The 27871-nt window shown below is 47.7% G+C and overlaps 1 protein-coding gene across 4 annotated transcripts in view; it reads right to left on the bottom strand.

Moving 5' to 3' along the window:
- The window catches only part of PLEC (plectin), a 112544-nt gene that overhangs the window by 70377 nt on the left and 14296 nt on the right, over positions 1-27871 (bottom strand). The window contains exon 1 of one of the 4 annotated variants that reach the window (XM_027857742.1): positions 9652-10241. The exons of 2 other annotated variants lie outside the window; for them this stretch is intronic. In XM_027857742.1, the coding sequence (XP_027713543.1) occupies positions 9652-10174 (523 nt within the window). In that variant the 5' untranslated portion in view covers positions 10175-10241. Of the gene's footprint in view, positions 1-3639; positions 3717-9651; positions 10242-27871 lie in introns of those variants that run through there. One more of the 4 variants, XM_027857748.1, reaches the window with a different exon arrangement.

The raw sequence follows: 27871 nt of genomic DNA, 5'->3' as shown, positions 1-27871 counted from the left end.
GGCTACCATTAGACACACATACACATATTATTCTATACATTCTATATATTCTGTACATTCTATACATACTTCTATTTATCAGTTCTTTCTCTAGATGCAGATTAATAAACATCCAGGCAAGGCAGAAGGGAGGCATTCAGGGGAAAGTGTTGAGAGACAAACAGAGGGGGCTTGGGATAGGAATTGGGAATTGAATTTGATTTCACTGATATAGGGAAGACTCAGGTCAGCACCTTCTCTGCAACACGGTCTTAGCAAGCTGCCTGGAATACTGAGAAAAATAAACGAATCACCCTGGAGAGGCTGCTCAAGCAATGTATACACTCATTTTTGCTGTAAGAGGCCACTATTTGCTTCCCTCCCCCCTCCCCACCACCCGTTCTCCTCAAGCCCTATCCAGGTCTTTTGGAGACAGAGTGCCCATGGAGTTCCATCCATGGAATGACATGGAGATGGCAAGGGGAGGACCTAGGCTCAGCTGCCAAAGCCCAGACAATTAAAAAAAAATTACCTTTCTAGATAGCGCATTACCTACACTAATTCATAGCCCTGGGACGTAGGTACTATTACGATCATCCCACAGGAAACAGAAACTCAGAAAGTTTAAGTGACTTGCTCTTGGTCACTCAGTTCTGAATGGATCAATTTTAGAATAAGAAAGTCTATTTATCTGCGGTAAGGAGTCATCAGAATAAACCATATACATTAAGATGAGAAATTACTTCTGAAAGCATGGAAGTAAATCCACAGAAAACCTCACCCAGATTGCCATTGTATGAAGGCAAATAAATGGATTAAAGGCATTTATTAGCATTTACTATATGCTAACCCTACCCATGCAAAGTCCTTAGGGATAGAAATACAAAAAAGCAAGCAAAAAGTTTGCCTTCAAAGAGATTACATTCTGATAGTTAAAAACAACATAGAGAGGGAGAAAGGGGCAAGAAAAGAACCAAGAGTAGAAGGGGAAGTTTTGCTCTAGGAAGTCACAGGAACGGTAAGTGGTGTCATAAGACAACTAAAGTGATCTGAAGCTATGATGGGGTGGTGTAGTGAAAAGGGCCGTTTCGTCACTTTTATCTGTCCTCACCTTCCTACTGACTCACTGCCTAGATGGGTTTCCCAGAATAAATAATCTTAACCCTGCTCTGGGAAATTATAACAAATAAAGTTATAATTCTTTCCTCCCCTCCAGGTCTGAGCCCCTAATCAGAGACAGTACTCGACAAATATTGAAATTTTAAATCTTCCTCTTTTCTCTTGGGACAGCTCCCTTCAATCCCCACCTCCCAACAATTTTCCCCATAAACGCACCCAAACGAGGTTAATACACTTTAACAATGTTTAAAACTAAGAAAAGCAAACTAATTCTTAAGCAACAGACATCAGGTTCTCATAAGGGAGTCCAAGGAGGGAAAGGACACGCAATATTACCAACCACCTTGGAGAAGTAGGAGGATGGGGGGGACCAGGTGAAGTCAGGCAGAGAGGTAGCATCAATGACACAGCATTCATTCTGATGTCTTCATGCTCAATAAGCCCACGTAGCCTCGCTCCAACGGTCCTGAACCCACCTAGAGGCTGCCACTAGGACATCCACTTGAACTTAATCTCTTTGAGGGTAAGGATTTTTCCCCTTTAGTCTTTGCATTACCAGCCCCTAGAATAGTACCTTGGCAATTTTTTTTAAGCAGACCTATGATTTCAGATCCTATGAATTCACTGGTATAACCCTATATCAATACAGGCCAACATGTTTTCTGAAAGTTATAGTCCTAGTGAGTTATTTATGGCCCTGAGAAGTTAGGTAATTTGCCCAGGGTTAGCTGCAGAGCCAGTGCATGTTAGATGCAAGACCTGAATGAAGGTCTTCCTAACTCTGAGGTCAGCTCTCTACCCACTGTGCCATATGCCACCCTGGCACATAGTAGGCACTTAATAATAGTTTTGGAATGGATTGAAGAATGCCTTTTAACCTTTGAGGTGGCCTCTAAGGGTCTTCAGTGGAGAGTCTGGGCTGGGCCAGAAAGACTCATCTTATGCTTTTATAATGCTCTCTCAAAGTCCCCAAGATGTCAGAGGGTATCTTGACCCAATTGTCATTCTGTATGGGCCTGGAAGGCTGTGGACCCAGGACCCTAAAACCTGAAGTGAGCAAGCATCCACTTTACCAGAGGAAGGAGACACAGACTTCTCCTTCTCCTCCCCACAGACTTGTGGAGATACCTTGGCCTACAATGTTTCCATACTTTCAAGCAACTCTGCCCACTCAAGGGAGAGAAGATGATGAGAAGACAGAAGTACAGATAGTGACCACCTTGAGTACACCTGTCCCTACCTACTCAACAGGGAAAGATGTTCCCACAACCTCCTGTTGTCCATGAGTGGCAAAGGCCAGGAAATGTGCTCAGGGCCAACAATCAGCTCAGAGCTCATCCGAAGCTGGGGCCAAACATCCCTTCCCAGCTACAGGCAGTGCCAAGGAAGCTGCTAATGAGGACTCTGAAGAAGGATGGTGCCACTGCTCACTATCGTGAAGAAGACATTTGGAGCAGGCCATGCTAGGCCTGAGCAGTCAGAGAGACCTAAAAGGGAAGGGTCCAGAGGCCCTTTAAGACTCTTCCACAGGCACCTCCCAAAAAGCAGCTCCCAGAGATTCAGGGGCAATGGGCCCCAGACCAGGAAAGCCAGGTGGGGGACACAAGGCAGGAGAGGCCAAGAGTAAGCTCAAACTATCTAGTGGGTGCAGAGAGAACCAGAGGATGCAGATTTCCTCTGCCCTCTCACCCCCATCACATGCTCAGGACAAGTCTAGGGAGAGCTGCTGACTCAACTGGGAGTCGTGAGAAAGCCTTCAGGAAATTCCTGGTACTGCCCTGCCAACAGCATGGATGACACCTGTACCATGTGCAGTCTGGTGTGGATCTTGGCTCCGGCTCTCGCGGCCCCTGACCCAAGGCCACAAGACCCTTATCAGAGAGGATCAATAGGACCCATGTGGTATAATCAATGTAGGGGAAAAGGCAGTACATGGAGGACAGAGAGCCATTCCCAACTCAAACAAGAGGCTTTCCTGCCAAGGGACCCCACCACCACCACCAAACACGTGCACATGCACACCCCAGGCAGTTTCACGGGAACAATGAAAGTCCTGTAGGGAAATGGCCTTACCCCTTCCCCTTGGCATGCTGCTATTCAGAGAGTTTCATTAGTATGGGGCAAAGGCAAAAAACAACCCCAGGCTGCCCCACCCAACTGTTCCCACTCCCACAGCCAGCAGCACCCCCTCCCCCTCACCCCTCCCCACTAAATTCTTTCTCCTGCTATATTCATATTTAGGGACTTCTCTAGGATATAGCAAAGGCACACACTGTTCCTGGGACCGGACTCAGTGGCTCCCCTTGACCCTCACATTCCTAAGAGGGGGACATGCATATCGGGACACATCATGGCCTAACTATGCTAGCCGCCCAACCTCTCAGAAAGGGAGACTGAGGCCCCAGAGGAAATTCCTGCATATCAGGCATTCCTGGGTTCTCCGGGCTCCCAGATGTGGTGGCCCCGGCACCCAGGCACCCAGGCACGCACACACACATACATGCACCGTCAGGGGCTGGATCCTCAAGCACCAACACGTACCTTGGCCTCGCTGGATTAGCTCTTCCATGCAATACATCTCCATGGCCCTCAAGTCCCAGGCCAGGAGCGAGCAGTGAAGGGAGAGTGGCTCAGAACGAACCGACAGGCAGAGAGGAAGGGAAGAGCAGGAAGGAGGGCGGGAGGAGGGAAGCCAGCCACAGGCTGGGAGTGAGTGAGCAAGCGAGCAGGGAGCAGGGAGCCGAAGCAGCTCCTCCTCACTGCCCTTGCTGCCACCCAGCTCAGCCCCCTTCTTTAGTCACCCAAGCCCAAAGACAAGACAAGTCAAACTAGCCCCAACAACTTCTGGCCTAAAGGTTCTTCCTCCCTCCCTCCTGCCCTATTACAAAGAGGAGGCACCCAGAGTCCTCCCCACACCCATGGGACAGCCCTAGCCCTAACCGTGCCCCAGTCCTCCAGGTGTTCAAAGCTCAGCCCCTTCAGATTCCCCACAGGAATCCGAATCTGTCTCCTCATCTTCAAAGCCTTGTCTCCTACCCTCTTCCATTTTCTTGCCTAGGTGGTGTAGTGGCTAGAGCTCTGGGCCTGGAGTCAAGAAGAACTGAGTTCAAAGCCAGCCTCAGACACAGACTAGCCGTGTGACCTTGGGCATGTCACTTCACCTCTGTCTGCCTCTTTTCTCAACTGTAAAATGAGGATAATAATAGCATCCACCAGGGGGCAGCTAGGTGGTGTAATGGATAGAGCACCAGCCCTAGAGTCAGGACCACCTGGGTTCAAAGCCAGTCTCAGACACAGACTAGCCTGAACAAGTCACTTAACCCCCAATGCCTCACAAAAACAAAACAAATAACAGCATCCACCTCCCAAGCTTGTTAGGAGGATCAAATGAGATATTTGTCGAGCGCTCAGCACAGTGCCTGGCACGTAGTAGACGCTTAATAAACAGGCAGTCAGTTGGCCTCAATGCGCTATAACCAGTGGCTCACCTCAACTAGTGCCTGGCATTATCAAGTCACTCCCATCTCACCATAGCAACAGCCTGACCTCTACAGTAACCCCAGAAGCCAGACAACCACCCCAACTTCTCCCATATCCCACAGCCACGGTCCAGCCTCTGCAATGAAACTACCTTTCTCTTCTTGAAAATGAAAACTGTCTATTAGTGAACGGGCAAGGTATTTGAATTCTGGAAAACTGCAGGATGACATGGTCACCACTCTCCTGGAAGCATCAGCAAAAGAACCCAAGGAAGTGAACCTGGCAAACAAAAATGTTCATCACACAGATCCGACAGGAATCACTGAGCACACTGGTTCAAACGCCTTCTCGGGCTAGGGATCCAGTGGAAGGTATAGAGAGGACACCAGGTCTCAAACCAGAAAAGGGAGGGCCTGGTCCTGAACTCTGGAAAGAGCCAGGTCTGAAGGATTTTGGGGAGAGGCGATGGATGAAGATCCGCCACAGCCTTCATGTGGTGTGGGGGGTGGCAGGTGGGGGGCTCATTTCAGATAAAGGAACCTGCGCTTCAACTAAAGCCAAGAACCAGTACAGCCTCACTCACAGCTCTAGGGAAAGTGTGCCTGAGAGGGAGTGACAGACATAGATGGGCCAGGGCAAGAAGAGAGCACCCAGGACTGGACTTAAGGCTAGATCATATGGGGTTAATTGAAGATCTCCATGTCTACCTCACCTCCCAGTGCAGGGATCCCAGAAAAAGGCTGGAGGGAAGGGGGAACAGAGAAGGGAGATGTGTGGGGAGGACAGAGAGGGGAGATAAGTGGATAGGGGCATGGAGAGGGGAGATACGTGGGGAGGGGGATGGAGAAGGGGAGATATGTGGGTAGCTTGAGATGGGAGAGTAGGAAACTCAAATGGAAGCCAAGACCGCAAAACAGCCAAGGGGCTGCAGGGCAGGTCCTCCCCTGAAAGAGCAGTTGCCTGCAGGGAGCCAGGAGCAGTAGGGTGGGGCCATCAAAGAGAGCCAGGAGGCTGGGGTCCTTGGCTGACTAAGCCTGGAGCTACAGCCCCATCTGCCCTGTTTCCTGTTGGAAACTCTGAGCTGACAAAATGCTCCAGTGGCAGCCACAAGGCTGAGTCACAGGCAGTGCTTGGGGCGAGGCTGAGGGGCAGAAGGGGGGGGGGCTCATAACTGAAGTGGGAGAGCCAAAACTCCCCTTTGGGGTCCAGGCTAACCAAGCCCAATTCCACTCCCTAGGGGCAGTGTTGCCCAAGAGAAGCCTGGAAGGCTCAGGGAAAGGGGAAAATGGAGAATGGGGAGAGGCAGGAAAGAGAAAAAAGGAAAGGAATGGGGGAGGGAGGAGGTCCAGGATTAGCACATCTACAACCACAAAAGGGGCAGGCAAGGAAGTACCTGGCCTCACATCACACGCACTGTGAGCAGGTGACCACAGGAACCCAGGAGTTGGATTGAACAAACTGTCCTGCTATCAGGGACAGAGAAGGAAGGGAAAAGAAGAGAAGTGGATGCAATAAGGTGGAGGAGAGGAGCCTAGGCATCCTGGCAGAGGGGAGATCCCAAATCCTTGGACTGCCATAAACTTATGAGAAGCAAAAAAGATATTTGTAGAGTGCTTAGCACAGTGCCTGGCATATAGTAGGTGCTTAATAGATGCTTATTCCCTTCTTCCAAAAGGGGCCGCAACTGTGGCCAAACAGAAAGATGGCACTTGAGGACCCAATTTCACCTTAGTCTCCAGAAAGATGGAAAGAAGGCCTGGCAGTCTGACTCAGTGAGCCCCATATCAAGCATCTGAAGGTCTGCAAAGCGCTTTATAAACATTATCTCATAGAATCCTCGCTGATACCCCAACCCTTTGAGGGAAGTACTGCAAATCACTATTCTCCCCATTTTGTAGATGAAGAAACTGAGGCTCAGAGAGGTTAAAGGATTTTCCCCTAGTAACACAGCTAGTTAAGTGTCAAGAGGTAGGATTAGAATTGTAGTGTCTTCTGAACTCCAAATCCAGAGCTCTTTAAACTATACCACACTGCCTCCAGGATCACAAGGAATATCTATTCTCCTACCCCCAACTACAGTATCACAGCCTTCGGACTAGAAAGGACCTCCAAGGTCATCTAATAATAATAGCTAATAATAGCTGGCATTTATATACCACTTTAATATTTTCAAAATGCTTTACAAATATCTCATTTTTGTCCTTGTAACAACCCTGGGAGGTAGGCGCTATTACTGTTCCCATTTCACAGAAGAGGAAATTGAGGCACACAGAAGTGAAATTACTTGCCCACGGTCACCTCGCTAGTAAGTGTCTGAGGCTGGACCTGAACTCACGACTTCCTGACTCCAATTCCACTTCACCTCCCAGAGGTCTTTAGCATAACACCCTCCCCACCCATCCACCAAACAGGAGGCTAAGTGACTTGCCAAAGGTCACGAAGGTAGTAAGCATCAAAGGAGAGATTTTAACCCAGGTCATCTGGGTTCCTTTTTCCACTATACCATGAGATACAACTTTCATCCTACCAAATCATTTAACGTAGTTCCAAGAATCATGCTACACATCTCCAGCCACAGGCTTTTCACCATCCTATTCCGTGAGGGACTCACCCTTCATACAACCCTCTTTCTCTTCAAAGCAACCCTTTGGGTTGATGTAGGAACCCTCTGCCTCAAGTGCATACTGCCTCAGGCTCCAAGTCCCTCTACTATTCTCCAACGATACTTCCTGTCACTCCTTAGCCAACTCCAACAACATTAAAACTGAATAGGGATCAATGAAAAGTCCTGAAGTGGGGAATCAAGTTGTCAATTGCACAAATAATAGGCAGGGGGAAATAGGGAGAGATAAAAGTTCTTCTAAGAGAGGCCAGGAGGTTTCATTGGACTGTAAGCTACATGTGAGGCTAAGTGACATATGACAGACAAAATCTCAATACCATCCTAAAAACTCACTATGCCTAGGAGGCATAGTGTCTAGAGGGAAGGGAGATGACAGTCTTATCCTCTGTCCTGGTTAGTACTTAGGTACTGACAACCTGGAGCACATCCAGAGGGTGACAACCAGCATGGTGAGTGAACTGAAAATTTGGCTCTAGATACAAGGATGGACTGAAGGACCTGGGAACGTTTAGACTGAAGAAAAGAAAACTTAGGGGTGGGAGGTGGGGTGGGCATGATAGCTTTCTTCAAGTATTTGAAGGGATGTCTCATAGAAGAGTGATTAGGCTCATTCTGCTTTATCTCAGAGGGCAGAACTAAGAACTATGGGTGGGAAATCACAGAAAAATGATTTAGGCTTTTTTTTGGGGGGGGCGGACGGGGGGATAGGGATAGGGAGGGGAATCCAGACCTGTGATTTCATCTGTATAAAGAAAACTTCTGGTGAGGAAAATTCCCTCCGATAATGAAGAATGGCAATTTACAAAGAGCTGACTTTATGTAGTCAGAAGTTAAGTGACTTGCCCAGGGTCATACCGCTAGCGTGTGTTAGAGGTGGCACCTGGACACGTTTTTCCTGACCCTCTCTCTCTCTCTCTCTCTCCACTGCACCATGTTTCCTCTCTAAAAAACTACACCAAGATTTAGGTGTGACATAAGGAACAGCTTCCTAAAAATATGTCCCAAAATAGACCAGGCTGCCTTGGGAGGTAGGAAGTAGATCTCTCCCCATCTAGGCCTGATATTCCAGGCACCTCCCCATCATCTCCCAGGCCCACTTCTAACTTCCTATTCCCCTCACTGAAGCTCCGTAATCTGTAAGAGGTGGCAGTAGGGGGGTGGGGGGGCAAAGTAGGATCACTGGAGGCAGTAACCCATCTACCCAATTAGAGCATAGAACAAGGGAATAGGCGGGGAGAAGGCTAGTCCTAAACAGCCTGCCCATTGGCCAGGTCAGAGCAGAAGGGAGAGGAGAGAGATGAGAGGTAATAAGAGGTGGGGGGGGGGGTGGAGAAAAGAGAGCTAGGGGGTGGGCAGAGAAGGGATAACAGGATCAGAGTTTTAGAGCTACAAGGGAATCTGGAGGCCCTCTAGCCCAAACTCCTCATTTTATAGTGGGGGAAACTGAGTCCTACAGAGGTTAAGTGATTCTCCCAAAGTCCCAGAGGTAGTAGGCAGCAGATCTGGGCATCGGATTCCACACCTAACACCAAATCCAGCAGCCTTTCTACTCTCCTACACTGGATACTACAAGGAAGGAGAGAAAGGAGAGCACTAGGGTGGGAGGAGTGAGCAAGGGGAGAAAGAGAGAGAGCAGAAGAGGGATGGGGGGATGGCAAAGAAGGCAGCTGGGGGAAAAGAAGAGAATTTACAAAGCACTTTCCTGGGGATAACTCTTTGAAGTAAGTAATACAGGTGTTATTATCCCCATTTTATAGATGAGGAAACTGAGGCTTAATGAGATGAAGTGAATGACACACAGTAACACAAGCTGGTAAGTGTGGGCGCCAGGATCCAAACCAGCATCCTCTGACTCCAGGTCCAGCCCCGCTTCCCTCCTTTCCCTGCGCCCTCCTCCCCATGAGTCCACAGGCAGACCCCCCAGGGGGCCCCCAAGCCTGGGTCTTTGCTGAGCTGGAGAAGAGGAAACCTCATCTCTCTAGCTTCAAGCCCCTTCCTGAGCCTGGTCCCAAGGGAGTGAGGCTGAAGCTGGGGAGGAGCAGGGGCCTAGGCTGAGATCAGTACTGGGGCAGGGGCGGAGCCAGCTAAGAACAGCTGTCCATGCCTATCCAGGGCCCTAAGAAGCATGCCTGCCTCCAGCACCCCCAATACTCAGGCCCTGAACCGGGCCTCTTGCACCCTCAGTGCCCAGGGCTCTGCTCATCGATGAGGAAGAGGACAGGGAAGGATACCACCAGACCTGCCCATGTCCCGCCTCATGCCAACTAAGAACCCTAGGCAATGCCTCAGGATCCAGCCAGGAGAGAGAGGGTGACACCTGCTGGTCTCTTTGAGGTCCCCCCAACCCAAGAAAAGTGACAGAGATCCCCAAGGTCCCCAGAGGGTTCCTCAAGCTCCATAGGATCCCAGCTGTTCCACCCCCAATTCCCTCTCAGACAGGGGCTGCTGACCTGGGGCAGGGGTGGGCTCCGGGGCAGTCCGTGCCAGGGCCCCTCGGGAAGTGGACACCACCAGTGGCTCAGATGCCTCCTCATCCTCCTTCCGGCGATAGGCCTGCCGCTCTTCCCGGGCACTGTCAGGCCGCTTAGGAGGGCAGCTCAGGGGTCCCTGCACTGTCTGTACCCGAGTGGGTGCCCGACGGGCAGGAGCCACCATGGCCACAGGACGGCGGACACGCTGCAGGGATGCGGGCACAATCTCAGGGGGAAGGTGCAGGTACTGGCGCAGGTGGGCAATGCCCTCGTTGGTGAGGTACCAATAAAAGTGGCGCCAAGCAAAAGTCTCCCGTACCAAGCCTCGTGCCCTCAAGGAGCCCATGGCCCGAATGACCTGCAGGTTGGTGACCCCGCCAGGCACATGGGGGTGCAGGCTCTGGGGCCGCAGGTCCTTCTTGGCCACCATCACACCTTCCCTGAAGAGCAGCTCATAAATGGCCCGGAGCTGGTCCAGGGGCATAAGCATGCCAGCCACCATGGTGAGGAAGGGCAAATGGGGAACCCGGGAATCAGTGATCGGCTAGGGCTGCAGGCGGAGCCCAAGGAGAAGAGGGAAGCAGCGGCAAGCTGGGAAGGCAGCTTCCTCTCCCCAGGGCCAGGCAGGCGGCTGACCGACAGGCAGGCGGGGCACAGGAATGAACAGCAGGGCAGGGAGGGGAGCAGCCCGGGCCGGTGGGAGTGCAGCGGCAGAGGACTCCTCACTGAGACAGCAGGGAGGGACAGCACTTAGCACATGCCCCGCACTGAGCCCTGAGGATCTCCCTGGCCCAGCCTGGGCCCCGGGCCCCACCCCCTCTGCACTGCCTGCCAGGCAGCTGAGTCCCAGCCCCCTCTGACTCAGCAGCCAATGGGCCCGCTGCCCCTCCCGGCTAGACTGCCGCCACTTGGGTGGGGAGGGTGCTTTGGGGGTAGAGAAAGAAGGAGGGGATGAGGGGGCTCAGCTCCCCCCATATACCCCTTCTCTATCAGAAATTACTTCATTTTTGAAACACTTCCTTCAACAGTCTTAAGTGGGGGTCCTGAGGGAGGGACCAGATGGAAGTCATTGGCACAGAAGATGGAGGAGGCACTAACACAGGGGCTGGGAGGCCTGGGGGGTGGAGTAAGATGGGGGTAGTCTATAGATATTGGGTTGGGGCTGAATGAGCTGAAGGTCTGAGGCCTAAAGGGTCCCAGGAGAGTGAGACAAAGAGCTAAGAGCCCCCTGGAAGGGGGCCATGGCTAAGCTGGGGAGGGATGTGATGGAGCTCAGAGGAAGAAACATTAGTGTTGGAAATAGGAAAGAGGATTCCCCCTGCTCCCTGGCCCCCAATCCTTTGGGAAAGGAAGCATTATCCCCAGAACCTAAGGGGCCAGACAGAATAAGTCACCTAGCTAGAAGGGCAGTGGCCTCAGGGCCTGGGCACTCATCCTCTTTGCTTTTCCTGGGGATTCTATAGAGAGATACAGGTGCTCCCATAGCCAGGAAACATTTCTGATTCAGGTCCAAATCCCCTCCACTTAACCTTTTCTGTGTCAGGCCAGATTAGAAGCAGCACTGAACACTTTGTTCCCCAAGGTGCCACATAACTTCCACCTGGATCCTGGAGCCAGGATCAGCCCCGGCGCCTTAGGAGGCTGGGCAGCGCCGTCTGTGTGACCCCCAGCAAGCAGAACTGGGCAGCCTGGCCCAGAACAAGAATCTGCCTTTCCAGCTGCCACGAGGAAATCAAAGTCACCCTGAGGCTCAGTCTTGCTCTGCCCCGCCCATGTTGCTACACATTCCAGGGGGGAGGGAGGGGAGAGAAGAACAGGCCCTGGATGGGGTGGGTGATGCTGAGCGCATGCTTCTTCCTGGGGGCCTCCGCCTCAGATTCCCCTGTAGGCTAACGTGAGGAAAGGAGGAGAGGGGCATGGGAAAAGGGGCAAGGGAGTGGGCAGAGGAGGAGGGTTGAAGGCAGGTGGAAAGAGGATTAGAGAGGTGAGTGAGTAGAAGCAAGAAAGGAGAGAAAAGTGTGTGTGTCCAGTGGGGGGTGGGAGAGAGATGGCTAAGTGGGTGAAAAGGGGCAGAAGGAGACAGGTTGGGAAGTGGAGGGATGTGTGGGACAAAGTAGACATGAGGAGTGGGAGACACAGGGCAGGTGAGATACGTATAGAGAACAAGGGGGGGCAATAAGTGGCAGAAATAACTGAGGGAGACAGGTGTGGGCAGACATGTATCCTCACCCCCAATCAAACACCTCCCATTCATTCACATACTCAGAACCCTGGAGCCCAGTGATAAATAGGGCAGCTGGGAGAAAGGGGAGAGGGGCAGATCCAGAATGGGAGGGAGGAGTAGGCAGTAGGCGTGGGGGGGGCGGGTTTAACAGGGCTGTCACCATGGCAGCAAGGAGCACACAGGCAAACAGAGCATCCCCCACCCCCTGACGTGGAAACTTTGAAGTCAGAGCTGAGTCTGGCCAGTTCCCACAGACCACAGAGGGATAGAAGAGAAGGAGGGAGGGAAGGAGAAAGAGAGGCCCTGGCACCGCGGGGCACAGGGGGAGGTACAGTCTGGGGGAACACGTTCTAAACCATCTTGGCTATTGGCATCCTTCCCCTAATGCCCAGTCAGGGAGATAGAGCAGGGCAGGGGGTGCAGAAAAGACCAGCTCCCGGGAGAGAAAGAGAGAGACTCCAGGACAACTGGTCAATGAGACAGTGGCTTACCTAAGGTTCAGAGATTCAAAACTCTCCCCATTTCTCCTCAAAACCCTCTACCGCAGGGGTGCTTTATCATGGACCCCTTTGGCAGTCTAGGGAAAACTGTGGACCCCTCCTCTCAGAACAGTGCTTTCAAATGCATAAAATAAAATACAATGGATTACAATTAGAGTGAAATGCAGTTATCAAAATACTAAAAGTTCCAAAGCTCACAGACCCCAGAAATCTATCCAGTTTCCTTGGAACCAAGGTTAAGAATCGCTGCTTAGAGCCCCCACCCAACCCCCAACCAGAGAACCAGAGAACCAGAGAACGTCACTGCTGGGAAGGACATAACCTCAGACATATCTCGTCCCACATGCAACATGTTGTATCATCCTGCCTTGGCCTGCTGAAATGCTTCTGGAGGTGGCTCATTCAACTTCAAGAAAACTCTAATCGGTAGAAAATTTCTAACTAAATGGGACATCAAGCCAAAGCTCTCTGAAACGTGTATTTCATGTTTCTTGTCCAGTTCTCTGAATCCAAGAAGAAGCAGAAAACCACAGAATGACAGGGTTGGAAAAGTACTGTTCCAACCCCCACCCATTAAGGAATTCCCATTATGACATACCCAACAAGTGGTCGAGGGCTGTACTCAGCCACTCATTCCACTTTGGGACAGCTCTCATCGTGAGGAAGTTTTTCTTCACATCAGTCTTACATTTTCCTCTCTCAGATTCCCCACCCAGTGTTGCTAATTCTGCCCTCTGGGGCCAAATAGAACACATCTAATCCCTCCCCATGTGACAGAGCTTCAAATACTTAAAGACAGCTATCAAGTTCCCCCAGAATCTTCCTTTCCCCATTCCTGATGGTTCAAGGTCTGTGGGTTTCAACAAAGACAAATTCACAAATTCACCCTTTTGTTTCTGAGGGTTAATAAAAGGAAGGAAGACCAGACTTCAGGGATCTCCTCTGCCTCTCACACCTACGTCTGTGTGACCAAGCTGTGTGACAGGTCCCTCAACCTCTCTAAGTCTCAGTTTCCCTATTAATAAAATGGGACTAATGAATGCCTTTAGTACCTAATTCATGGGGTTGTTGGGAGGCTCCGATGAAAGAACATGTCTCGCAGAATTTAAAATCTAATGCCTCTTCAATTCGATTTTATTCAGTTTGACAATAATTCACCCACTACATGCAAGGCACTGGCTGGGGATACCAAGACAAAAAAAACAAAACAGTCCCTGCCTCCAAATGTTTACATTCTACCTGAGGGGAACACCATTTGACAACCCTTTAAATACTTGAAGACAGATTTCAGTCAGTCCCAAGTCATCTCTTCTCCAAATGAAATATTCCCGGTTCTTTCAATCAACCTTCAAATGGCATAAGCCCAAGGCCTTTCACCATCCTCATCACCCTCATCACCACTACCATCACCACCACCACCATGCTCTCCAGCTTATCAACATCCTTCCTAAAATGTGGCATCCAGACCTGAATACCATACTCCAGATGTGGTCTGAGCAGGATGGAGGACAGCTAGGTCTGGACATTTCTTCTCTAAGGGCAGCCTGAAATCATTAGCTTTTTTTGGCTGTCATATCCAGCTGTTGGTTCATATTTACTAAAAGTAAAGGGATAAATTTCCATTCTGATCAATCCAAAAGCTGGTCTCTTGGCTACCAGGAGGAAACTGTCCACCTCTGCTTCTTCTCCACAGCCCCAGCAAAGGTAATCAAACTGTTCTGGGTGGGGGGAAGCTCCCAGTCCTCCCCTTATATTCCAGAAGCACATTTCTTTGGCATTCCAGAGCTCCCCAGCATTTGTCCACTCATATGGACCATCTACCCAAGACTGAGACCAACCCTGAGCAGGAGAGAAGAAAGGAATTACTGTACTGTTCCTATTTAACTGACTCATCAAAGTTGGCAAGAAGGTCACTGAGTCACTGGGTCAACTAGTCCAACTGAAATCTGAATCAGAATACCCTCTACAACACACCTGATAGTGTATTTGAATAAATAAATCATCAATGAAATCCATCCATCCATCCACCCATCCATCCATCAATCCACCCATTCCTCTAGCCTTATGCTTGAAGTCCTTTTGTAAAGAGGAAACCCATCACCACTAGCGGTAGTCCATTTGATGTTTATATGACTCTAACTGTTAACCAAAGTTTTTTCCTTACATCAAACCTAAATCTTCCCCTCTGCAAATTCTCACCATTTGATACATAGGGATACAGACACTCAGAAAGGGTAAGTGTTTTGCTAATGGAACATAACAAAGTAGGAGAGTTAGAATGATAGACCTTTAGAAATCACCTGGTCCAGCCTCCTACTCAATTCAAGGGGCCTCTCTGAAATAGGTCTGACTATAATATTCAACCTTTGCTCACTCCCAGTGAATGGGAAGTCTACTATCTCTACCTGTTAGGAAGTTCTTCCTTTTCTGGTTTGAAATGGGCCTTCTTGGATCCACTACTCCTAGCTCTGCTTTCTGGGGTCTCATAGAACACATTTAATCACAAGAGCATAGATTTAGAGCTGAAAGGATCCTCAGGAGTCATCTACTTTAATTTCTTCATTTGTAAAATGAAGAAAATGAAGCCCAAGAAGAAATGACTTGTTCAAGGTCACACAGGTAGTGCCAGAGCTAGGATTTGAACCCAGCCCTCCAGCTCCAAATCCAGCACCCTTTTCATTGGAGCACACCCTCTCCTTCTTCTGAATGAGGGCCCCCAAGATATTTGAAGACAGAAACCATGTCACTCAGTGCAGAAGAAAGAATACTGGCCTAGGAGTTAAGAGATCTGGGCCTTAGTCTCTGCTCTATCACTAAGCAGCTGTGTGACCTTAGGAAAATCACAGCCTCTCTGGGCTTCATTTTCCTCATCTGTAAAATGAAAGAGTTGGGCTAGCCCAGATTCCTTCTAATTCTAACAATCAATGAACCTGTGCCCACTGTCTTCCTTTATCCAGGCCAAATGAATATTCAACTAATATTCAGATGACAACTTCTAGTCTCCTCATCATTTTGTCTTCCTCTGGACACATCTCAGCTGATCAATGCCCTTCCTAAAATGTGATTCCCAAATTGGACACAATATTTAAGATGTGATTTAACCAGGACGGAGAAAAATGGATTACCCCCTCCCTTTGAACAACTAAAATCCAAGTCTCCTGACAAACTCATAGGTGCCCCCATTGATACCTTCTGAACCCATCCTTTGTCCAAAAACATCCTGGATGATGTCCCCCCAGACCTAGAATATGCATACACTCCCCCTAGAACACTCCCCAGTCTTCCACTGTCTTTTCCACTGGAACACTTCCACATGGTCTTTCAATACGGACCCCGTTCTTATGACATGCCCCACTCCAGCCCTTCCCTTATTATCCCTTGACACAGGATGTCTTCACACAATGCTCTCTCCACCATCCTCCATGGGTCATTCATCAATTCCTCTAAAAGTTCCTTGATGATGATGATGATGATGATGATGATGACGGTTAGCATTTATAGTGCTCTAACATTTGCAATGCACTTTACAAATGCAATTTCATTTCATGTCTCCCAATATCCTTTGTTATTGCCCTAACTGAATCTCTCTATTCAAGCCATGTCTTCCAAACTATCCCCCAACACAAGGTCCTACCACTGAGACAATGGTAGGCCACATTATCGCCCACAGCTCTTCCATTCAGTTCCTCCATCCAAAGGACTGTAGGTCCTTGGCACACCTGGGATATGATGCAATGCTTCCAGTGCGCAGCAGAGGGCAGCAACACCACTGCCTAAAGAGACAGAAAGAGGGTGGATATACCTCAGAGACCCCCATCGTGCTGGTCCCCTTTCTCCAAATTGTGGACCCCTGGGCTTGTCCCTAGGGTGCAGGGGAGCTTAGGTTAGGAGAAGAGAGAAGACATGGGTGCTTGGCAGAGAGAAGAGCCTTGCACCAAAGCCACCCTCTCCCCCCTCCCCCAATCCTAAACCAGGTCACTGCAGACAGCAGCCACCTCTGCTGACTCAGCTCTGGAGGCTGAAGCGGGGACCAAGAATCAGCTCCAGCAACAGTACAAATTATCCCAGCGTTGGGCCAGACCTGGCCTCGCCCCAGCCCCCACATCCACCCACCCAGAGCAGAATGAATAGGACTGCCCAACCCTCAGGGAGTGCAGAGGGGATTGGCAACCAGGTCTCCAGGGTGACTACTTAGGCTGATGGGGCAGCTCCCCCCATCCCCAGCCAGACAAGAAGCCACTGTTCAGAGTCACCCATAGGGGGCCTTTCCCCAGTCTATCTGGCGCCTCAGGCCCTCATTCTCTCAGGGACCCTCCTTCAAGGGAAGTCAGTCAGCAGCTCCAGTACACCAGGGTCTCCTGGCTGGGAGGCAGAAGGAGGTAAGTATGCCACGGACAGTTGGATTGCCAGGCTTGGCTCCAGTCCCTGCTGCAGAGGAGCAAAGACCCCTCCCCACCAAAGCCACAGGGAGTCTCTGAGAGACTAAAAGATGGGAGGGGCTCTCCCCAACCCTCTCATTCAGAAGCCCTACATACTGATGTGAGCAGGGAGAGTTTTGCGTGTGAGGTTAGGGCTGCTGAGTAGAGGGTCTGAATTCAGCTGCGGCCCAAAAGAAGGCTCAGGGGAGGGGAAGAAAAGAAGGGGGAGTCTTCCTCAGTCCATTTGCCCATTCATCAGGGGACCACTCCCACATCCTCCTCTCCATCTCTTTTCCTACACTGACAGGGCTCAGTGATCCCCTCCCCCTCTCTGCCTGGGTGGGGACAGTCACAACTCTGCAGTAAGGTCTACTTAGCTCATAGACCTCATGGAAAGGGAGGGAGATGTTCTTTTCTCTTTTCTCACACAAGCTCCTTACCAGAAAGTAAAACTGGAAAGGGCTCCTAGTCAAGGGAGGGGAGAAAAGCTGGAGTGTCTTTTGCAGCATCTCTCCCTAGCTGTCTCCCAGGAAAGAAGCCTGGGACCTCAAATAATCCGTCCCGTAGCAAAAGTGAGGTTCTCCTCTGCAGAAATGCCCTACCCCCGGGGGCCCCAGATGCACAAAAATGGGTCCCAAGAACTACCTGCAGGCACACCGCGGGTAAGGGGGCGGAGCAGAGGAGGGGAGGAGGAGTTTGGGGGTTACCTGGGGTCACTGCGCAGTGGACCCGCCCCTGCAAAGCAAGGGCTCCACGTGGGGTCCCCCACCCACATTTCCCCCTCCAGACCGGGTCAGCTCACTCAGAACTCTGTCAGAACGGGCACTATTCTTGTCCAGTCCCCAACCCACCAGCCCCTAAGGTCCCACAGAGTCCCCCTTAGTCTTCCCCAGACCCATAGCCCCCCAGACCACTGGTCCTCGATCTCCCCCGATATAGTATCTCTCTCAGCCTCCCCCAAACGCCCATTCCTCCCTCCCGCACCGCCCTCCATGGTCTCCCCAGACCTTCCTCGCCCCCTCCATATGGCAGGTCCCCCCCGCCCCACGCCGGCCCTGGCCCGCACCTTTGAGGGAGCTGATCTCGTGCTGGATGGCGCGGGAGGGGTCCATGGTCCCGCTGGGCTGGGGGGGAGGGGGGCACTGGTGGCGGCTCGGCTCACCCTCGCACCCCCGCACACCCACTCGGAACCAGCCCGCAAGGGCTCAGTCTGAGCGCCGCAGCCTCAGGGGGAGGAGAACAGCAGGGAGGGGCGGGGCGTCGAGGCCAGGACCCTAGGCAGAGGGCGGGGCTTCAGAGGATCAATGCGGGAAAGGGGGGAGGGGGGCAGGTTTGCAGGCAGCCAATCCAAGGCGCATGCTCCAAGCCTTGGGCCCTCCTGGTCCTTCACACCCTACCCTCGCATCCCACCCAGTCCCTGACCCCTCTGACCCTTAATGCTCTAAGCCTAGGGGACTGGGGCGAAAGGGAAATGTCCTATGGGTCCACTACTTCAGATTGTCCCCTCCTTGCACTTCATACACTAGCCTTTACCCACCCCAAACTACCAGCTTCCCCCAAGAAGTATTGCATAGCTTGGCCCTGATGCTGAGAAGGGAGGGGTGAGGCCCATCATCTCCCAGTACCCTATTCGTCCTATGGTCCCTCTCTTCCTCACTCACAATCTCCCAATTCCTCCCTAGTCCTCTCTGGGTTTCGGGGTCTGGCCATAGGGAAGCAGTAACCAAAACCCCACAAAACTAGGTGGAAGGAAGTATTAGCCCTGGCACAGACACCTGCCCCACACCCCAAGAAGTCAAGGGTCCTGGTGGAGAGGTGTACCTTTGCATTTCTTTGCCTAAAAACATGCCCACAATGCTCTCCCTCCTTACCTCTGCCTCTTAGTTGCTCAGACTTCTTTCAAGACCCAGCTCAAACACCACCCAGGCTCCCAGCTATGAGTTAGTTGCTGAGTCCTCACAGATTACTTTCATTTGGTAAATACACATCTTGTGTGCCCTAGTTATTTACATACTGTCTCCCCCACTAGACTGTAAGCTTCTTGAGACAAGGGCTGTGTTTGCCTTTCTTTGTATGCTGAGACCCTTAACAGAGTGCCTAACACATAGTAAGCCTAAAAATGCTTATTGATTGATTTTTTTCTGCATCACACAGGATGTCTGAAATTTTCCCAACATAAGTTCACAACGTTGAGGCAGATAGGTGGCGCAGTGGATAGAGCACCAACCCTGAAGTCAGGAGGTCCTGAACTCAAATTCGGCCTCAGACCAAACACTTGACACTTACTAGCTGTTGTGACCCTGGGTAAGTCACTTAACCTCAGTTGCCTAAAAAGAAAAAAAAAAGAAGTTCACAATGTTCCTTAGTCTCCTCCTAGTCCCCAGTCCCTTCTTGGTCTGTCTTACCACCCAAATCCTGCCCAACTCAATTGTTCCCTTCTCCTAGGAGCCTAAAGCACTGTAACCCACAAAATTGTCCCCATGTTTTAAAAATGACACCTGGTTAAAACAGCAAGGAACAATGGAAAGAACATGAGGTCTGGAGTCAAAAGACCGGGATTCAAATCCTGCTTCTGATGCTTATGCCCATAAATCATTTAATCTCCCTGGGCCTCATTTCCTATCTGAAAATGAGGGATTTAAACTTCAATGTTTCTGAGGTCCTTTCCAAATTTAGATCCTATGATTCTATGAACTCCATACTTTATAAAAGTGAATACTATTAACTTTGTATGTTTATAAAGTACTTTAAAGTTTACAAAGTGCTATGGAATCTATTATCTCATTTGATCATTATAACACCAGGAGGCAGGCAGGACAGGTGTTATTACCCCCATTTTACAGATGAGGAAACTGAGAAGCAAAGGGGTAAAATAATTTGTCCAAGTTCATACAGAGTGTAAATGGAAGAACTCATTGGAATATATGTCTGGAATATATGTCTTCTGATGCTCTGGCCCATTACACTGGGTTTCTCTTGTGGACATAAAAGTAGTAAGAACTGTAACTATTCAGTGGTCATTATTCAAAATCTTATTTGTACTCCTAGACCCAATGACGTAAGATGGAATAGCATTCTTGACTTCTCAATTGCCCCAGGGAGAAATGCTACTATACTTTTTCAGAAAGAAGGGTGAAGGAGTGCAGGATGCTGGGATGAGTGGGATAGTGGAAGAAGTCCTACATTCGGAGTCTTAAGACTGCTGTGTGGCTCTGTTGCTTGTTATCTGTGTAAACTCTGTAGTCATTCTACCTCTCTAGAACTGTGCCTTCCCGCCTCCATATCATTCCCTATGTCTTCCTTGAATGTTCTCCACAGCCCTCCCAATCAGCTTGTTGAAGTCTGCCCTTTCCTTCTAGGCTCAGCTGAAATGCCACTTCCTCCATGAAGCTTTCCTTGATCTCCTTTATCAGTAATAACCTTCACCCTTGAATCTCACATAGCACTTTCTTCCACTTCACTGACACCTTTACCACAAACTCCATTAAAGATAACCTTATTTTGTATTATCATCATCTCTGCAACATATCCCCCTACTTAAGGTGTTATGTTATAACAAAAAGAAAACTGGAGTTTTCTTTTGAGTTAGGAAATCTGGGTTCTAATTCTGGGTCCAACAATTACTAACTATGTGACCCTAAGCTATGTGACCTTCACCTCTAGAAGCCTCAGTTTCCTCATCTGCAAAATAAGGATAAAGACAAGTCCAACTCTGAATATAAAATTTCTTTGTCTGTAAAATGGGGACAATATAAGTGCTTTGTAAAGCCTTGATGCATTATAGAAATGCAAGCCGTTACTAGACTATGCATTCCATGAAGACAACTGTCTATCTACCCAAGTGCTCACAGTAAGGGTCAATTTTTCCAGTCAGCAAAGTCCTTTTTTCCCTTGGGTCTCACCTAACACTATATTTTGTACTGTTCTGATTCACTTATAATATAAAAGGAGGGTGACCGTTGACAGTTCACTTGTCTGGGGCATAAGACTGCCTCGGTGTTATGAGGAAAGGAGTTGCTGAAGGTCTGCAGACAGCAGTTGTTGATTTGCTTATGACAGGCTGGAGAGGATATGCTTTGCTCTCTCAACTGCTCCTGGCTGCTAAAAAGGAAGGGAGAGGATATATTTTGTTCTCTATTGTCACTTGCTGCTGAAAGGAGGCAGAAGAAGGAAGAATAAGAGAAAAAAAAGAAAGAGTGGAGTGATACTGAGCTCTCTATTGCCACTTGGTGTTGAGAAGTAGTGTAGAGCAGCCTTTGCTATCTACTGCAGGCTGTTGTTAAAAAGAAGAAAAGAAGAGGAGAGAAGACAGAAGATATTTCTAGACATTGCTACCTGTTTTTGCTAAGAAATGGAGGAAAGCAGAGTTGTAGAGACTTTTTGCCAATCTTAGGATAAAGGATGGCATCATCCAAGTCTGAAGCTGGAAATGATGGATACTATAGTTGTTGTTGAATAGCAACCCCAGATAAATAGAGGGACAGCTTAGAAGCAATGCATCATAAAAGTAGCCCAGCAAAGCAATCTGTCTAGTTGAGATGCCATGCCTAATGAAGTGTCAGCTCAGCATAGCATGAATCAGCTTATATTGGTAATGGAAGCACTTGTTCAAAAAGAAGCTATGCTCATCAAGGAATACATACATATATATATATATATATATATATATATATGTTTCTGTCCTGAGATAAAAAGAGGATACCAAAGTCTATATTTCTAGAATTGTGAGTTGTTCTGGCCACATTTATTCCCTGTATTTTTGCTTTACTACCTTGGGGCTTTAAGTCTATATTCACTCTCTCCACATCATGTGCATTGATGTGAGAATGTGATCCAGATTTATGGGTGCAATATTATGTATTCGTTTTGCATTTTCAGAAAATGTTTTGGTTAATGTTAATTATCAATGTCTGATTTATTAATGGAAAATACACTGGTGGCGGGTCATGAGCTACAGTGTTAGTAAGAATAGTTGCCAACAAAAATTACCCTAGGACCCTGAGTATATCTAGTATAATAGCTACCCTCCCTCTGAGAAACTCCAACTTACTAGCATGGAGACAGGTTGAGGGGAAATGAGCCACAAAGGAAAAAAGAATGAAGGGAGGGAAGCAGTGGAGAGTATTAGACCACCACCCACTACATTGGTGGATTGCCTCATTCCAAGAACTACATATGAAATACTGTCTATTTTAGGTATCTGTGTTGTGTAATAGTCCCTAGTTAGACTATTAGCACCATCAAAGTGAGCTTATTTTATCTAAGCTGTTTATCTTTTATATCACTTAGTACAGAAAGTGTTTAGTAAAAGTTTATTGAATTAAATTTGATGAAAGATATATGCAAAATATGAGTGGGTCACAACCTCTCTGGCCACAATTTTTTCATCTGTGGATCTCCCTCATTCTGGGAACTATTTCTCTCTTAATGCAGTCTAAGATTACATTGTCTTTTTCTTGCCATATTGCACTGTATATGATCCCCTACAGCCCTCTATATCTTATTCAGAAGAACTAGTATCTATTCATACCTCCTATGATTCACAGTCATAGAACTGTGGTACCACCAGAAGAACAGTGGTATTAAAAACACAGGATATTTTGTGCCAGGGGTAGATGGATATCACTGAAAGCACCATATAGTATCTGAAACGTATTAAAACCCACAGTCTTCCTGGGCAAGTCACTTAACCCCAATTGCCTAAGAAACACACACACACACACATACACACACACACACATACACACACACACACAATCTTCCTCCTGTTTCAATTCTAGGCCCAGCTCATCATCCATCTGCAGGGTCCATCTGAACTATATGTACCCCTAAGACATATCTGTTCTCAAATCTACTTATCCAGGCCTAAGCTGTCTCCTGACCTCCAGTCTTTCATCTTCAACTATCTGACATCTTCTCTTCTCCCTCAACACTCCTTCACTTGGTGATCTCATCTGCTCCCATGGATTCAATTATCATCTCTATGCTTATGATTCTCAGACCTACTTATCCTGACCTAATCTCTCTGCCTACCTCTAGTCTCACATCTCCAACTACCTTTCAGACATCTTGAACTGGATGTCCAGTAGATATATTAAACTCAATATATCCAAAATGGGACTTATAATCTTTTCCCCAAAATCCCCTCCCCTACTTCCAAACTTCCCTTTTACTGTTGAGGGCACCACCATCCTCCCAGTCCCCCAAGCTCATAGCCTAGTCATCCTCAGCTCTTCACTATCTCTCCCTCCCCAAATCCAATGCATTGCCAATGCATGCTGATTTCACCTTTGCAACCTCTCTTGAATACACTCCCTTCTCCACTGCAATACTGCTACCACCCTGGTACTGGCTGTCATCATCTGATGTCTCAACTATTGAAATAACCTGCTGTTAGCCTGCCTACAAGTCTCCCCCTATTCTCTCCCCACATTCCAGTTCATCTTCCATTCCAGTTTACCAAAATAACCAAAGTTTTTTTCTTTCAGTGCGGGTCTGACCATGTCACCATTCTACTCAATAAATTCCAGTGGTTCCTCATCACCTATAGAATTAAATATAAAATCATCTGGCATTCAAAGCCCTTCCCATTTTCATTCGTCTTATACCTCACACCCACTACGTACTCAGATTCAATGACACCTGCTGCCTTGCTGTCCTCAAAAAACAAAAAATAAACCACTCCATCTCCCACCTCCAGGATGACTGTCCCCCTTGTCTGGAAGGTTCTCCCTCTCCATCCCTGCCTCTTGCGTTCCCTGACTTTCTTCAAATCGCACCTTCTATAGGAAGCCTTTCCCAACCTTTCTTAATTCTAGGGCCTTCCCTCTGTTCATTCTTTCCTATTTGTCTTGTATATAACTTATTATTTGCATGCTATCTCCCCCATTAGATTGTAAGCTCCTCAAGGGCAAGGACTAACTTTTGCCTTTCTTCATGTCCCCTGCACTTAACACAATGCCTGGCATATAGTAGGTGCTTAATAAATGCTTATGACTCTCTGACTCCAGACTAACTCAATGCACTACCCCTCCTACTACACATTATAGCCCAGACAACAAGCATTCTTCATCTATTTGGTTTGCTTCTTTCCCCTGCATGTTTCATACACACAGGAGCTTACGAAATGTTTATGATATTATTATACCATATTGTAATGTAGAGAATGTATTCTTGAAGACTTAGTTCTTGACATTTAGAAAGAGAAACAGTGATCACTAAGAGCCAACATAGGTTTATCATAGATAAGTCTTGTTAGAGTAACCTGATTTCCTTTTTTAACTGGGTTATTATTAGGCTCGTTAGATCACGGAAGATTACTGTAGTCATGGTTATAACTGGACTTCTTTATAACTGGACTTCTTCAACACTTTGGACAAAGTCTCTTGACATATCCTTGGAGACAAGATGAAGGGATGTAGGCTAGATGGTAGTACAGTTAGCTAAATTTAGAACTGGTTGAATGACTGTACCCAAAGCCCAGTGATTAAAGGATTGATGTCATCCTGGAAAGATGTCTCTAATACCCTGGGCATGGTGTAATCCCAACTACCAGGGAGGTTGAAGTTGGTGTATCTCTTGAGCTCAAGAGTTCTGATGGGCAGTGGACTATGCCAGTCAGTGTCCACACAAGGTTTAGCCTTAATATTGGTGAGCCCTTGGGAGCCAGAGACCACCAGGTCACCTCAGAAAGGGTGGTCCTGGTCAGAAATGGAACAGATCAAAACTTCCATGCCAATCAGTAGTGTGAAAGGGTCCATTAGTAGCCCCTATACTTCCAGCTTGGACAAAATGAAGAGATCTTGTATTGAAAAGAATGTCTGTATTGGAGGACTTCTCTGTCTATGGCTATGACCTGTTCAATATTTTCACCACTGAGTCAAATGAACACATAAATGGAAAGAGAAGAGAAGGAAAATGAAGAGAATAAGCATTTATTAAGGGCCTACCATATGCCAAATGCTGTGTCAAGCACTTTACAAATATTATCCCATTTAATCCTCACAACAACCCTGTGAGATAGGTGCTATTATTATCTGCATTTTATAGTTGAAGAAACTAAAGTAGACAGAGGTTAAGTGACTTGCCCAGAGTAACACAGCTAATAAGTGACTGAGGTCATATCTGAACTCAAGTCTGCCTCCAGACTTGTACTCCAGGTCCAGTACTCTATTCACTGCACCGCCTCGCTGCCTCATGTCAGAAGATGGCATGCTTATTAACTTTGTGGGTGAAACAAAAGATCATAGTAAGAGAGAACTACAGGCTGGGTATAACAGAGACAAAGAGGGAACAATATAAAATCCTTCATTTAGATGCTTCGGGAAATTCATTATCCTGTTGATAAGGGATAACTCCTTCCAAAGATGTAGACCATAACCCATCTATACTTTCTCATCTTGTGCTCTTCTAGCCCATGTCTTCCATAAAGGTCTTACCTCAATGCCCTGTGGACATGACCATGGGTTATTGAAGGCTAGACCAGTAAAGCCTAAGCTTGAATTGATTTTACCAGGCTGGAGAATGGGACTGATGATGGACTGTGTGTTCTGGCAAGGACTAGCCTGACAAAGAAGGAGACTCCCATCCCCAGGAGGTTGGCCAATGGGGGAGGAATCCTTTGGCCATGGCAATTCAGCAAACAAGCCCTTCACTTAGGTTTAGAGAAATCTACTGCACAAGCAAGCCCAATAAGTCAAAAGCATAATATGGCAGGCAAACACGCTCAGTCAGTGCTTTAACAGAAACATGTTTTTCAGAAGGGAGATCAATAGTTCTGTTTTCTATATGGAGCCAGACCACATTTGGAGTTTTGCATTCAGTTCTGGGCACCACATTTGGGGAAATAAGTCAGTAAGCATTTATTAAGCACCTACTATGTGCCAGACACCGTGCTAAGCACTAGAGATACAAAGAAAGAGAAAAACCAAAACCAGAACATGGACAAACTGAAACACACCCAGAGGATGACAACCAGGATGTTGAGAAGCCTGGAGACCAGGATATATAAAGACCTAGAGGATGTTTAGAGACGTTGAAGGAAATGGATGGATCTGGGGAGGAGACAACAGCTTTCTCAAGGGCTATCCTGTGGAAGATCGATTATACCTAGCCACTTAGCTCTGAGGAGGAGAGGGAGGGCAGAACTGAGATAATGTACATAAAGCACTATACAAATACGAGATATTATTGTTGCTATTGTTATATTGAATCTCATCCTTCTCATCTTTTCAGTAGAGTTCAGACAGAACTGGTCTTGGGACAAGTTCCTCTCCTGCTATAATTCTTTTATGTTTAATGACCTGTGGACTATCGTGCAGTTGGACAAAATGACTGTTTTTTTGTAACTGGAGTTATTTGTATTCATGTCTTGTTCATAAGAACGAGCATTTATATAGCACAGGAAGATTTGCAAAGTGCTTTACAAAGATTATTTCATTTTACCCTTATAACACTGAAGTAGGTACAGTTATCATACCCCATTTTATAGATGAGAAAACTGAGACTGAAGGAGATTAAGTGACTTGCCTAGGATCACAAAGCTAATAAGTGTCTGAGGCAGGATTTGAACTCAGGTCTTCCTGATGCCAAGTCTGGCTCTCCAGCCACTGCTCAATCTAGCTGCTTAAAAGTATTGGGATGAAGGCTCATCTTCTGTAAATATAAATAACAATAAGTGTTAAGTATGTAAAAATGATGGCGATGATGATGATGATGATGATGGCGATGATGATGATGATGATGATGGTGATGATGATGATGATGATGATGTACAAAGTCACCAAAGTACATCACCCTGACTGGCTTTCCTTTACTTTGCTGATTCCCCACCCTCAAAATATGGACTGAGGGTTGGCCTTTCAGAGGTTTTTGTTTATCATTGTTATTATTATTGAGTAGTGGGTGTGTGTAAGTTACATGATGCAAATTTCAGTTCAGCATAAAATGAAACTTCCTAATAATTAAAGCTCTCTAAAACTGGAATGTACAAGGGAGAAAAAATGCTGGGAGAGGAAGAGAATATCTAGAACAACTGATGTAAAAAACAAAAGGTAACAATAAAACATTTTTTAATAGTATGGGCTGCTTCTAGAGGGCAGTCCCTTCTCTAAGTACTCTGCCCTCTTTCCAAGGCCAAGCACAACAAGTCTAACATATTCTAACTTGTACTAAAGCTATTTAGTCCACGTTTTATCTTCCTATTTGATCAGGACCTCCTTGAGGACAATCCACGGTTCATTTTATATTTGTAGCCCTAAGATCCAAGGGACAACTAGGTGGCACTGCAGTGGATAGAATGCCAGGTCTGGAGTCAGAAAGACTCATCTTTCTAAGTTCAAATCCAGCCTCAGATACTCAATAGCTGTGTGTCCCTGGGCAAGTCACTTAACCCTGTTTGCCTTAGTTCCTAATCTGCAAAATGAGCTGCAGAAGGAAATGGCATACCAGTCCAGTATCTCTGCCAAGAAAACACCAAATAGGGTTACAAAGAGTCAGACACGGCTGAACAACAAGAATCCAAGGACAATGGCCCGTGTATTACACAGGCTCTTGAACAGAACTGAACTTTATCACTGAGCACTTACAGGCAAAGGCTGCATGTCGTGATGTTGTTCTGAGTTGAGTGACACCAGGTGACCTTTGACATCCATTTTAACTCTGAGAGTCTTTGATGCTATACTGTGGTTCTTTTGCTGCCTTTTGGGGGAAATAGGAGGCATATACTGGGGCCCTGCCTTCAGGCCCTCAAAGCCTGACAGTAAGAATGAACTTGGAATCAAATAAGCTTGATATGAACCAGGATATTGAACTATTGTTATTCAACTTTTCCAATGGCCTTTTTTCAGTACTTACCCTCTTGGACCTTTTTGCAGGATTGGACACTGGACCACCCCCTTCCTTCTGTGTACTCTCTTTTCCAGGCACTTCAGAGATGCGCCATTTTGCTACTCCTCCATGTCACTAACTGCCTCACTGGCTCCAAGGCCTCTTCCTAATCCTTTAATACAGGAGCTGCCCAAAAACTAGCAGCTAGTTGGCACAGTAGATAGAGTGCT

The sequence above is a fragment of the Vombatus ursinus genome, unplaced genomic scaffold (genome assembly GCF_900497805.2).
Source record: "Vombatus ursinus unplaced genomic scaffold, bare-nosed wombat genome assembly UNPS02012319.1, whole genome shotgun sequence".
Classification (NCBI taxonomy): Eukaryota; Metazoa; Chordata; class Mammalia; order Diprotodontia; family Vombatidae; genus Vombatus; species Vombatus ursinus.
This window is presented reverse-complemented; position numbering and strand designations above follow the sequence as displayed.